Source organism: Hibiscus syriacus, unplaced genomic scaffold (assembly GCF_006381635.1).
Source record: "Hibiscus syriacus cultivar Baekdansim isolate YM2019G1 unplaced genomic scaffold, ASM638163v2 tig00111715_pilon, whole genome shotgun sequence".
Lineage (NCBI taxonomy): Eukaryota > Viridiplantae > Streptophyta > Magnoliopsida > Malvales > Malvaceae > Hibiscus > Hibiscus syriacus.
In genome coordinates, this window is record NW_024063160.1 from 764,139 (window position 1) to 778,430 (window position 14,292).

At 34.3% G+C, this 14,292-nt stretch overlaps 3 protein-coding genes across 3 annotated transcripts; 2 read left to right on the plus strand and 1 right to left on the minus strand.

Moving 5' to 3' along the window:
* The first annotated feature begins 1,827 nt into the window (after window positions 1-1,827).
* On the plus strand, window positions 1,828-5,541 carry LOC120168233 (leishmanolysin-like peptidase). The gene is given in 12 exon segments (XM_039177023.1): window positions 1,828-2,042; window positions 2,581-2,940; window positions 3,065-3,205; window positions 3,297-3,429; window positions 3,593-3,706; window positions 3,798-3,871; window positions 3,955-4,029; window positions 4,302-4,394; window positions 4,490-4,528; window positions 4,530-4,551; window positions 4,732-5,133; window positions 5,411-5,541. Coding segments are annotated over 12 exon segments (1,665 nt in total). The 5' UTR covers window positions 1,828-1,961.
* Window positions 5,542-6,693: 1,152 nt separating this feature from the next.
* On the plus strand, window positions 6,694-12,397 carry LOC120168232. The gene is made up of 17 exons (XM_039177022.1): window positions 6,694-6,885; window positions 7,436-7,795; window positions 7,920-8,057; window positions 8,150-8,282; window positions 8,446-8,559; window positions 8,651-8,724; window positions 8,807-8,881; window positions 9,153-9,245; window positions 9,341-9,401; window positions 9,582-9,914; window positions 10,195-10,321; window positions 10,437-10,536; window positions 10,814-10,883; window positions 10,964-11,116; window positions 11,263-11,358; window positions 11,468-11,790; window positions 11,916-12,397. The coding sequence occupies exons 1-17, from the start codon at window positions 6,805-6,807 to the stop codon at window positions 12,171-12,173; spliced, it is 2,589 nt and encodes an 862-aa protein (XP_039032953.1). The 5' UTR covers window positions 6,694-6,804; the 3' UTR covers window positions 12,174-12,397.
* Window positions 12,398-13,120: 723 nt separating this feature from the next.
* On the minus strand, window positions 13,121-14,057 carry LOC120168186 (pathogenesis-related thaumatin-like protein 3.5). The gene is made up of 2 exons (XM_039176990.1): window positions 13,968-14,057; window positions 13,121-13,803 (listed from the first exon to the last, which is right to left on the minus strand). Exons 1-2 carry the CDS (start codon window positions 14,020-14,022, stop codon window positions 13,121-13,123), a joined length of 738 nt encoding a protein of 245 aa, XP_039032921.1. The 5' UTR covers window positions 14,023-14,057.
* Between the last annotated feature and the right edge of the window lie 235 nt (window positions 14,058-14,292).

Sequence of the window (14,292 nt, forward strand, 5' to 3'; positions counted from 1 at the left end):
CTTGTATCGGACCTGGTTATGTATAATTTCTCTCGGATATTCAATTTAAATTATCAAAAAAATAAAAAAACTGATCAAATATTTGAATTTTAGATTAGATCAACAAATTAGGTCGACCAAGTCAGTTTTTATTATACTGTACTCCTAATATTATTCTCACAGTACAATAAATGATCTCATTATAATCAATATATTTAAATTTAAACATATAATTTATAATTAATCTATTAAGGATGCGTTTCGTAATATTATCTAAAATTACTTTTAGTTAAAGAATTTGTTTTGACAGTAAAGTCAATGTCAAACAGATAAAATTAAAAAAAAAACGGTTGAAACAATTATTTCAAATAAACCGCAAAAACTAGGATTTCTAGTTTTTTCAATTTCAACTTTACATTTAGAAGAAAATTTATATTTTTACCATTAACAATACATGCACTCCACTCATTTACCTTAAAAAATAAATTTAAAATTCAATTTTCTTTATTAATTATATATTTACATTTTATTTCAATAATTTAATATTAACCCCTTGAAAATAATTTGTTACTTAATAATTTATTTTAAATATAAATAAAATTTATGATTTATATATTAAAACATTAATAGTGAGTTATTATAAAATATATTTTTATTATAATTAAAATTTTATAATAATTTAAATTGATATATTTCATATATAATACTAATTTATTTTAAACTTATTTATAATATATATATGTTTTATTTCTATTTTTGAATGGTTAAAAGGATAAGTATATTTTATTTTAATTTTTAAATGAGTGGTTGTGATTAAATTGAAATAATTAAAATATTACTTTAAATCTTAAATGTTAAAACATATTGATATTATATTTTTTAATAAAATATTTTGTATATAAAAATATTATTAATGAGTTATCTTAAAATATTTTCTATATTTTTATTATAGTTTAAGTTGATATATTTCATAATATTAATAAGTGTAAATATAATTTTTTGACATAAAGTGTAAATATAATTTAAATGTTATATTTTTAATTTATAATATAATATTTAAAATGGACAATTTATTTTTTTTAAATTTTCACCAACAATCTCAAACAGTTAAATTTTAAACTACACTTTTAAATAGTAATTTTTAAAAAAAATCCACATTTCATAATTCGAAGGTCTCATACGAAAGCTGCTCTCAATCTAATATTGGGGGCAACCTACTATCTTTCCTCCTCCTTACCCTATTACATATGAAAACGTAGGACAATCATCCAAAATTGTCTTAGCCAACACACAGCAAATATCTTAACCCAAAAATAAAACAATTACTCTAAAGTCCCCCTTAAAAAACCAAAAAAGTTTAAATTAGTCCGTCCATAAAATTTTATATTTTAATAATTTAAAATTTTATTGTAACCATTCAAAAAACCCTAAATTTACCCTTGACCAGGCGCCTACCTACAATTGTCAAATTTTAACTTTATTTTATTTTTGAAATATTGAAAAATAAATAAAGGACAAGAAAATGATAAACTATTTAATTAAAAAAATGTACAGTCTCTACCAACCCCAACCATCTGTTAATACTTTAAATATATTTTATTTCCTCTCCTCCCATCTCCCTTTTTTTCTTTCTTTCTTTTGTTTGATTCAATGTCACTGTTTTTCATCTCTCTGCACATCAGAATAGAACAGATAAAATTCACGAAATTTATAAATTTTGTGTTTTTGGGCAGTGTTAATTTACTGCTTGAGAACAACCCATTTGTGTTTAGAAACAATTTGGAAGATATTAATCCGAAATATCCCCTTCTTTCTTCTTTTGTTTGTTTGGGTTTCTTCCTATTTAGAGAAGCTGCGTGAAATTAGGATTCTGGCGTTGAAATGTGGGTCAAAAAATTAGTTTTATTGATTGTTAAGTCTACTGAAGAATCGAGACAAATTGTATGTAATTAGAAGAGCTAGTATTTAGTTTTTGGATCTTAATGGAGCTCAGAATCCGTTTTGGATCAAGAGCTATAAACATATTTGGTTTCAAGCTTCGCTTTGCCGCCATTATATTCAAGGTAAATGTTGGATTTCACTTTTATTTCTTTTAAATAAAAACTATTAAACTGTAAAAAAGAATATTGCAAAACTGGTGTTATGTATGAATGTAAAGAAAACTTTCTTGATTGTTTCCTTGTATAAAGATGTTTCCTTTGGTACTTCATAGTAGTTTGATGTATACGTAGTTAATTTTACTTATGAATTACTTTCCGTTTTTCGTGGTTCCTTTCCTTTTCTGGAAGCTGTTCACTAAGGAACTATTGAAAATTTTAAAAGGTGCTGGGACTCATAAACTTGCTGCTTTTGCCATTCCCCCAATTTTTTTTTTTTTTTTACTTTTGAATTATTTGAAGTTGAAAATTTTGGGGTCAACTCTGCATCAAGTAGCTAAATTGGAGCTCATGCTTTGCAAAAATTTAATCTTTGCGACTGTATTAGCCATTCCTAATTTTGTTTTATTAGATCCGTTGTTGCATAGATTATTTGTTTTCTGCTTTTGGGGTTTCTTGATTGTGCTCCTCTTTAAAACTCAAACTTTATTGGTTTCTAGTGCAGATTTTATTGATACCCTTATGGTTTGGAGCTTCTACCGCCAAATTTAGGGAGCAACATCCGCAATGGGGAGTCCTAGAAAGAGGAAGTAGTGAAAATATTGTTTCGCACTCATGTATTCATGACCAGATAATTGAGCAGAGGACGCGACCAGGTCGTAACATTTATTCGGTTACCCCTCAAGTTTATGATCATTCCCATATCTCAAATCATCTTCATCACAAAGGAAGGTCGCTGCTTGAGATTCCTGAATTGCTTGGGCATACAAATGATGCTAAGAAACCTATAAGAATATATTTGAATTATGATGCAGTTGGCCACTCCCAGGATAGAGATTGTCAAAAAGTTGGTGACATTGTGAAGGTGGTGGTTCTGTTTCCTTGTAAACCCTGTAGTATTGTTTGCCTGGTCATGATTGTGAATCTAATGTTGGGTACTTGGTCTTTGTTTTTGTGATTTTCTGTTGCTTTGGCTTTTATTTTACCAGCTTGGGGAGCCTCATGTGAGTTCTCCTCCTGGATCACCCTCCTGCAATCCTCATGGTGTTCCTCCAATTTATGGTGACTGTTGGTATAATTGTACCTTTGATGATATATTTGGGGAGGACAAACGTCATCGCCTTCGCAAGGTTTCACTTTATATATTTTAAAAATATACTTGCTTTTCTTGATCTATGTATGATTAATCACTTGCTAACTTTTGAAAGAAATATAATGAAGGCTCTAGGGCAGACAGCTGACTGGTTTGAGAGAGCCTTGGCCATAGAGCCTGTGAAAGGGAATTTGAGATTGAGTGGATATTCTGCATGCGGACAAGATGGAGGTGTGCAACTTCCACGCAAATATATTGAAGGTATCTCATTGCAGTTCCATTACTTTGTTTAGACCCTATATTCATCTTGAGCATGGCCTCTAAACAGTATTTTCCTTTTAGGGTCATTCTTTTGTATTTGAACTAAGTGGTTTCCTGTTTGGTTCGTTCTTTTGTATGTGTTTATCTTTTAAATTTCTTGCAGAGGGTGTAGTTGATGCAGACTTGGTCCTGCTTGTGACTACAAGACCTACCACTGGCAACACTTTGGCATGGGCAGTAGCATGTGAACGTGACCAATGGGGCCGTGCAATTGCTGGTAATTTCTTGTTTTTCCATAAGTGGAACATGTGGCTGCTGTGTGCAGTAGAAATCTAAAATCAGAACCAATGGGGAACTTGTTTTTGTAGGACATGTGAACATTGCTCCTCGGCATTTAACAGCTGAAGCAGAGACTTTACTTTCAGCTACTCTTATCCACGAGGTTTGACGATTTTACTTTCATGTTATTTTCATAAGTATAGAAGAAAATTTCATGTCCTAAACACCTTCTTTATTTTAATCCAGGTTAAGCATGTTCTTGGCTTTGACCCGCATGCTTTTGCTCACTTTAGAGATGAGAGAAAAAGGAGGCGTAGTAAGGTAATTGAATGACATTTATATTTAATATGCCCTTGATACACTATCGTGATAAACTTTGTAAAGTCAAAGCTCAAACTCTCAAAAATTGTTTGTTGCCTTTGAAATCGGAGTTCAGTTGAACTTTTAGTACTTTGTATTTTTTACAAATGCTTTTGAGACTTTGTTGCTGATGTCTTGCTACCGATATTAATTTTTTTTTTACCATCCTAGTATTTCATTGACACAATTTAGAACCTCACTATAATACAATCATCTCTGTGTGCATTTTGCAGGTTACTGAACAAATCATGGATGAAAAGCTTGGGAGGATGGTAACTCGTGTTGTGCTTCCAGGTGTTGTCATGCACTCACGACATCATTATGGGGTATTGTAAACTCTGTTTTGTTGAATTTTGTGACTTTAGATTGCTGAAAAACAAAATAAGAAAATAAAACAAATGGTTAATAGTTCAATTGACAGGCATTTTCAGAAAAGTTTACGGGCTTAGAGCTAGAAGATGGGGGGAGGACGTGGCACATCAGGTATTCACTTCTGTCCCTGTTATTTTAGTCTCTCCCCTTTCTGTTGAGGTATTGATTGTAGATTTTTAACTCAAGTAAACTATCTAAGAATTAGTGTAAAATATGTGATATGATTCTTCATAAAAGATACAACAGTATAAAAGTTTGGTCCTTAATGTTTGAGTGATGACTTGACTGCAGGGTCTCATTGGGAAAAGAGGCTTTTGACGACTGAGATAATGACGGGATCTGTGGATACAAGATCAGTAGTTTCAAAAATGACTTTGGCTTTGTTGGAAGATAGTGGATGGTATCAATCTAACTATAGCATGGCAGATAGTCTTGATTGGGGTCGCAATTTGTTGGAAGATAGTGGATGGTATCAATCTAACTATAGCATGGCAGATAGTCTTGATTGGGGTCGCAACCAAGGAACCGATTTTGTTACTTCTCCTTGCAATCTCTGGAAGGGGGCTTATCGTTGCAACACTACCAATTTTTCGGGTTGTACATATAACAGGGAAGCAGAGGGTTACTGCCCTATTGTAACTTATAGTGGAGAACTACCTAAATGGGCTCAGTATTTTCCTCAGGCTAACAAGGGTATTTTTCTCTTTTGGTTCTTTTTATCTGTCTAATTTTTTTTTTGAAACCAGCTGATCTATTTTTGACCCATACACCCTAATAACTATTTGTGAAGGATGAAGAGTCAATCCATTTGACATGTGAAATTCCAAATAGGTTGCAAATAAAGCAAAGTTATTTTCAGTTTTGGTTTATATCTAAATGTACTTAAAAGTGATACTCATGTACTTCTTGCAACTTTTAAGTATGCAGGGAATGCAATTTTTACTGTGAGCTTCTTTATTGATCTTTGCAGGTGGTCAGTCTTCGCTGGCTGATTATTGCACATACTTTGTGGCTTACTCTGATGGATCCTGTACAGATACTAACAGTGCAAGAGCCCCAGACAGAATGTTAGGTGAAGTGAGAGGGAGTAACTCCAGGTGAGTATATTTTATAATATATATATATGTTTTATTTCTATTTTTGAATGGTTAAAAGGATAAGTATATTTTATTTTAATTTTTAAATGAGTGGTTGTGATTAAATTGAAATAATTAAAATATTACTTTAAATCTTAAATGTTAAAACATATTGATATTATATTTTTTAATAAAATATTTTGTATATAAAAATATTATTAATGAGTTATCTTAAAATATTTTCTATATTTTTATTATAGTTTAAGTTGATATATTTCATAATATTAATAAGTGTAAATATAATTTTTTGACATAAAGTGTAAATATAATTTAAATGTTATATTTTTAATTTATAATATAATATTCAAAATGGACAATTTATTTTTTTAAATTTTCACCAACAATCTCAAACAGTTAAATTTTAAACTACACTTTTAAATAGTAATTTTTAAAAAAAATCCACATTTCATAATTCGAAGGTCTCATACGGAAGCTGCTCTCAATCTAATATTGGGAGCATCCTAATATCTTTCCTCCTCCTTACCCTATTACATACGAAAACAAGGACAACCATCCAAAATTGTCTTAGCCAACACACAGCAAATATCTTAACCCAAAAATAAAACAATTACTCTAAAGTTCCCCTTAAAAAACCAAAAAAGTTTAAATTAGTCCGTCCATAAAATTTTATATTTTAATAATTTAAAATTTTATTGTAACCATTCAAAAAACCCTAAATTTACCCTTGACCAGGCGCCTACCTACAATTGTCAAATTTTAACTTTATTTTATTTTTGAAATATTGAAAAATAAATAAAGGACAAGAAAATGATAAACTATTTAATTAAAAAAATGTACAGTCTCTACCCACCCCAACCATCTGTTAATACTTTAAATATATTTTATTTCCTCTCCTCCCATCTCCCTTTTTTTCTTTCTTTCTTTTGTTTGATTCAATGTCACTGTTTTTCATCTCTCTGCACATCAGAATAGAACAGATAAAATTCACGAAATTTATAAATTTTGTGTTTTTGGGCAGTGTTAATTTACTGCTTGAGAACAACCCATTTGTGTTTAGAAACAATTTGGAAGATATTAATCCGAAATATCCCCTTCTTTCTTCTTTTGTTTGTTTGGGTTTCTTCCTATTTAGAGAAGCTGCGTGAAATTAGGAATCTGGCGTTGAAATGTGGGTCAAAATTTTAGTTTTATTGATTGTTAAGTCTACCGAAGAATCGAGACAAATTGTATGTAATTAGAAGAGCTACTATTTAGTTTTTGGATCTTAATGGAGCTCAGAATCCGTTTTGGATCAAGAGCTATAAACAGATTTGGTTTCAAGCTTCGCTTTGCCGCCATTATATTCAAGGTAAATGTTGGATTTCACTTTTATTTCTTTTAAATAAAAACTATTAAACTGTAAAAAAGAATATTGCTAAACTGGTGTTATGTATGAATGTAAAGAAAATTTTCTTGATTGTTTCCTCGTATAAAGATGTTTCATTTGGTACTACATAGTAGTTTGATGTACACGTAGTTAATTCTACTTATGAATTACTTTCTACTTTCCTTTTTTCGTGGTTCATTTCCTTTTCTGGAAGCTGTTCACTAAGGAACTATTGAAAATTCGAAAAGGTGCTGGGACTCATAAACTTGCTGCTTTTGCCATTCCCCCGATTTTTTATTTTATTTTTTTACTTTTAAATTATTTGAAGTTGAAAACTTTGGGGTCAACTCTGCATCAAGTAGCTAAATTGGAGCTCATGATTTGCAAAAATTTAATCTTTGTGACTGTATTAGCCATTTCTAATTTTGTTTTATTAGATCCGTTGTTGCATAGATTCTTTGTTTTCTGCTTTTGGGGTTTCTTGAATGTGCTCATCTCTTTAAAACTCAAACTTTATTGGTTTCTAGTGCAGATTTTATTGATACTCTTATGGTTTGGAGCTTCTACCGCAAAATTTAGGGAGCAACATCCGCAATGGGGAGTCCTAAAAAGAGGAAGTAGTGAAAATATTGTTTCACACTCATGTATTCATGACCAGATAATTGAGCAGAGGACGCGACAAGGTCGTAACATTTATTCGGTTACCCCTCAAGTTTATGATCATTCCCATATCTCAAATCATCTTCATCAAAAAGGAAGGTTGCTGCTTGAGATTCCTGAATTGCTTGGGCATACAAATGATGCTAAGAAACCTATAAGAATATATTTGAATTATGATGCAGTTGGTCACTCCCAGGATAGAGATTGTCAAAAAGTTGGTGACATTGTGAAGGTTGTGGTTCTGTTTCCTTGTAAACCCTGTAGCATTGTTTGCCTGGTCATGATTGTGAATCTAATGTTGGGTACTTGGTCTTTGTTTTTGTGATTTTCTGTTGCTTTGGCTTTTATTTTACCAGCTTGGGGAGCCTCCCGTGAGTTCTCCTGGATCACCCTCCTGCAATCCTCATGGTGTTCCTCCAATTTATGGTGACTGTTGGTATAATTGTACCTTTGATGATATATTTGGGGAGGACAAACGTCATCGCCTTCACAAGGTTTCACTTTATATATTTTAAAAATATACTTGCTTTTGCTTGAGCTATGTATGATTAATCACTTGCTAACTTTTGAAAGAAATATGATGAAGGCTCTAGGGCAGACAGCTGACTGGTTTGAGAGAGGCTTGGCCGTAGAGCCTGTGAAAGGGAATTTGAGATTGAGTGGATATTCTGCATGCGGACAAGATGGAGGTGTGCAACTTCCACGCGAATATATTGAAGGTATCCCATTGCAGTTCCATTACTTTGTTTAGACAATATATTCATCTTGAGGATGGCCTCTAAGCAGTATTTTCATTTTAGGTTCATTCTTTTGTATTTGAACTAAGTAGTTTCCTGTTTGGTTCGTTCTTTTGTATGTGTTTATCTTTTAAATTTCTTGCAGAGGGTGTAGTTGATGCAGACTTGGTCCTGCTTGTGACTACAAGACCTACCACTGGCAACACTTTGGCATGGGCAGTAGCATGTGAACGGGACCAATGGGGCCGTGCTATTGCTGGTAATTTCTTGTTTTTCCATAATTGGTACATGTGGCTGATGTGTGTAGTAGAAATCTAAAATCAGAAGCAATGGGGAACTTGTTTTTGTAGGACATGTGAACGTTGCTCCTCGGCATTTAAGAGCTGAAGCAGAGACTTTACTTTCAGCTACTCTTATCCACGAGGTTTGACGATTAACTTTCATGTTATTTTCATAAGTATATAAGAAAATTTCATGTCCTAAACACCTTCTTTATTTTAATCCAGGTTATGCATGTTCTTGGCTTTGACCCGCATGCTTTTGCTCACTTTAGAGATGAGAGAAAAAGGAGGCGTGGTAAGGTAATTGAATGACATTTATATTTAATATGCCCTTGATACATTATCGTGATAAACTTTGTAAAGTCAAAGCTCAAACCGTAAAAAAATTGTTTGTTGCCTTTGAAATCAGAGTTCAGTTGAACTTTTAGTACTTTGTATTTTTTACGAATGCTTTTGAGACTTTGTTGCTGATGTCTTGCTACCAATATTAATTTTTTTTACCATCCTAGTATTTCATGGACCCAATTTAGAACCTCACTATAACACGGTCATCTCTGTGTGCATTTTGCAGGTTACTGAACTAATCATGGATGAAAAGCTTGGGAGGATGGTAACTCGTGTGGTGCTTCCACGTGTTGTCATGCATTCACGACATCATTATGGGGTATTGTAAACTCTGTTGTGTTGAATTTTGTGACTTTAGATTGCTGAAAAACAAAATAAGAAAATCAAACAAATGGTTAATAGTTCAATTGACAGGCATTTTCAGAAAATTTTACGGGCTTAGAGCTAGAAGATGGGGGAGGACGTGGCACATCAGGTATTCACTTCTGTCCCTGTTATTTTTGTCTCTCCCCTTTCTGTTGAGGTATTGATTGTAGATTTTTAACTCAAGTAAACTATCTAAGAATTACTGTAAAATATGTAATATGATTCTTAATAAAAGATACAACAGTATAAAAGTTTGGTCCTTAATGTTTGAGTGATGACTTGACTGCAGGGTCTCATTGGGAAAAGAGGCTTTTGATGAATGAGATAATGACGGGATCTGTGGATACAAGATCAGTAGTTTCAAAAATGACTTTGGCTTTGTTGGAGGATAGTGGATGGTATCAAGCTAACTATAGCATGGCAGATCGTCTTGATTGGGGTCGCAACCAAGGAACCGATTTTGTTACTTCTCCTTGCAATCTCTGGAAGGGGGCTTATCGTTGCAACACTACCAATTTTTCGGGTTGTACATATAACAGGGAAGAAGAGGGTTACTGCCCTATTGTAACTTATAGTGGAGACCTACCTAAATGGGCTCAGTATTTTCCTCAGGCTAACAAGGGTAATTTTCTCATTTGGTTCTTTTTATCTGTCTAATTTTGTTTTTTGAGACCAGCTGATCTATTTTTGACCCATACACCCTAGTAACTATTTCTAAAGGATGAAGAATCGATCCATTTGACATGAAATTCCGAATAGGTTGCACATAAAGCAAAGCTATTTTCAGTTTTGGTTTTAATCTAAATGTACTTCTTAAAAGTGATACTCGTGTACTTCTTGCAACTTTTAAGTATGCTAGGGAAAGCAATTTTTACTGTGAGCTGCTTTATTGATCCTTGCAGGTGGTCAGTCTTCGCTGGCTGATTATTGCACATACTTTGTGGCTTACTCTGATGGATCCTGTACAGATACTAACAGTGCAAGAGCCCCAGACAGAATGTTAGGTGAAGTGAGAGGGAGTAACTCCAGGTGAGTTTTGACCTTAAAATTTTCACTGGAACACAGTTTAAACTTTTCTTCTTACCTGAGACACAGTTTGACCTTATGAGGAAATGGCTGATGAATATTCTTTTGTGTTGAATAGGTGCATGACTTCTTCCTTAGTACGTACTGGTTTTGTACGGGGTTCTGTGACCCAAGGAAATGGTTGTTATCAGCACAGATGTGTAAATAAATCTTTAGAGGTATGGAATGGTGTTTGTAAAGCCAAGTTTTGATAAAAACAGCCTTGTAGCTTGAGAGTTATGATCATTGTGGGCCGTCATCTTATCTTTTCAACGTATAGTTCTTTGGCAATTGTCGATTTGCTGTAATGCCTAAATTACAATAAATCTTTTTCAATAATGGCCTGGCTGAATGAAAAAAAACTTTTCTATTTATAACAGTAAATGTGAAATCTAGCGAAGAAGCATTGGCTCATTGAAGTTTATCTTTAACATTGTTAATAATTGTTCTTTCTAGGTTGCTGTGGATGGTATTTGGAAAGTCTGTCCAGAAGCTGGTGGACCAGTTCAGTTCCCTGGATTTAATGGTAATTTTCATCTGCTGACTTTTTATTCAATATGATCCTATCTAGACGTGTTACTAATTCTGTTTCCATTTTATTGTCAGGAGAACTGATTTGTCCTTCTTACCACGAACTCTGTAGAACTCGCACTGTTTCTGTGTCAGGGCAATGTGCCAATTCTTGTAATCTTAATGGTGACTGTGTCAATGGAAAATGTCATTGCTTTCTTGGATTTCATGGTCATGATTGTAGTAAAAGTGAGTTCAAGGATCCTTCTTTATTCCATTATTTAGCTTTGTGTAAGACAATATTTCGTATATGAAGTCTCTCCTGATCTAATCTTTAAAAAGAAAAAGAAAAAAAACTGATGCTATTTTCCTTTTTCCCGTCTTATAAATTCAAGGATCTTGCCCTAACAATTGCGATGGGCGTGGAAAGTGCCTATCAAATGGGGTTTGTGAATGTGAAAATGGTCATACCGGTATTGATTGCTCAACAGGTATAGTAATTATTCATTATATTTGGAAAATATTCTTACTGTTGCTGGATAGTATTATTCTATCATTTTGATTATTGTTACGTACTGATTTACTTGGAATTATATGCAGCTGTCTGCGATGAACAATGCAGCCTTCATGGTGGGGTCTGTGACAATGGAGTTTGTGAGTTTCGCTGCTCTGATTATGCGGGCTACACATGCCAAAATAGCTTTTCTCTCCTCTCAAGTCTTTCAGTATGCAAAAATGTGTTGGAGAGGGAGTTGTCCGGGCAACACTGTGCACCCAGTGAGGCAAGTATCTTACAGCAGCTCGAAGAAGTTGTTGTAATGCCCAATTACCACCGACTGTTCCCTGGTGGTGCTCGAAAGTTATTTTATAATCTCTTTGGGAGCCGCTACTGTGATGCAGCTGCCAAGCAACTAGCCTGCTGGGTAAATTTTACCCATCCTTGCTCTTTTATTTCCAAGCATTGTTTTTGGTCTCGGCACCTATTATCTCCCATTGGTAGCCAATTACAGGAGTTGAACTCTAAAATGCTTTCTCTGTTTGTTACCAGATATCGATCCAAAAATGTGACAACAATGGGGACAACAGACTGCGGGTATGCCATTCAGCATGCCAGTCATATAATTTAGCATGTGGAGCATCATTAGACTGCTCAGACCAAACTCTATTTAGTAGTGAAGAGGAAGGGGAGGGTCAATGCACCGGCTCCGGTAAGATGAAGCTTTCGTGGTTTAATCAGTTGCGGACTAGTTTATTTTCAAGCAATACATCTTTGAAAGGAATATCTATAGGATATAGGCAGTCATAACCCTCTCTTTTTTTAACCCTAATCCCCTCTTCTCCCCTTCTAATTTTGGCTTGTAATTTTTCTAGAGTTCTAGTATAGAAAAGTTGGCACATTGTGTCCCAAGTGTGGAGTTTGTTTTTGCTTGGGCCCAAAATCAATTTGAAAATCTGGGCATGATTAGGCTTCTCAAAATGAAAGCCACGTGTAGAGAAAACCGAAAATGTATTTGCTAAAAAAAGAAAAGAGGAAGCTCTGTTGATGTATGGCCGAAGGCCTTGAAAGGGAAGGAATTCTCTCATAAATTTTCTACTGGTGCTGCACTTTTCTCTTATCAAATGGTTAATGATCCCATTACTCTAGGAAATTTAGGTAGTATTTCTCCTGGCAATAATTAGGCTGTACTTGTTTTGTAATGTAATAAAAAAAGGGAAAATAAGTTTAGCAGTAATCGTTATGCTAATAACTTGGTTTATTTTTTAATAATCTATGAAATTTACACATGAATTTGATTGAGTACTAAGGATTTACGTAAAGTCAAAATAATAAAGCTTAATAGTTAATGTTGTAGGCAGCATTAAAATCCAAGTAGAGCAAAAAGTTATAACAATAAAAGATAAACAGTCACGTAAAACACAAAGATAAACAAATATTCATCGTGGGTAGTACGACAGCAAAGCATGCACAGTGTAGCAACCGTGGGTCACGCAAAGCTTATGGCAAGTCTTATTTATTGTTTCTTGAACACCTTTAGACAGTGGTGAGAAAGGCATACATATCACGGGACTTTCTCACCAAACAAACCAACCACAATCTTTATATCTCACACAATTTCTTAACTAAATCTATTTCTGAGAAATGAAGCAAACTATTGATGTGAATATTTATAACTCCAAAAACCTTTCAATCCAATCAAAGTTTAAACAATAACGAAACAAGCAGTTAAACTCCATCCAAACCATATGTTAATGTCATGTTGATGACCCAGTGGGACAAAATGTGATCGCGTAATCCGACCCCATACAGGTCATAGTACTGGTGGCATTATCGCAAGGATAACTGTAAGCCGTGGGGCATGCATTCTTGAACAGCTGCGAGTACTTGGTTGGTGAGCATGACTGAGGTGTAGCATGGTCGCCGGTGCAGCAATATTCCTGCTTGTTGAAGGCGGCACAGGCACTTTTACAAGAGATGACAGAACCCGAATCTAACATCTGTAACTCTGCGGGGCAATCTATATTGAGATCCTTGACACAACCTGCGTATTGGCAAGTCCCTGTGCCACCAACGGCCTTCACTGCTAACCCAAGGTTGTAACCATCCACCGGGCTAACGTTGTAAAAATCCTTATTATCACTTCCATTAAGGGTGAACTCTACCAGGGAAACGGGTGGCTCACCACCGCCGCTACACTTTAACCCGCCACCGCAGTTGCCGGTTACACATTTGCCAGCGTTGTCGAATTTGCAGCCGGTTCGACCCCAAAAGAGACCGGACCAACCGGCTGGAGCCTGGAATTGAGATGATGAACCAGGCGCCAATGCAAAACCACCACCACCAATGGAAGGGCCTTTTCCGGCCAGAGAACCAGGCCAAACAGTGAAATTACATCCATTTTCGAGTGTAAAAAGGGTAGCCGAAGAAAATATCGCCCCTGAAATCGATGTTATAAACAAAAGTGAGACAATGTTATTTCTTTATTCGAAGCAAAAGCTTGAAAATGATTCCAAAACGGAAAAGATGAAATTTTTATTAAACAAACAAGGAATAAAACAGATAAGAAAAATGTTTTAAAGCAAGTAAAAGGAATACATTTACCAAATGAGAAGAGGTTCAGCAGACAGAGAAAATAAACCCCAGGGGAAATCGCCATCGTTGCTTTGTGAGCAAGGAGAGATTGAGCAAAATGGAACCGAGATGATGTAGGAACTAGGAATCTACAGAGAACGTTATCGTATTTATATTTTTGGTAACAAAGACATATAATTTGTCCCATCTTTTCGTGAACAAGATTAGATTTTCTTCACACACAAATTACCAATATTATATATCTGGTTTAAGAGAAGTATAAAAAAAACTCTACACTTTATTTGTCTTTTAGTCAAGACTTCACTTTCATTGATGATAATAAAAGACGTACAAA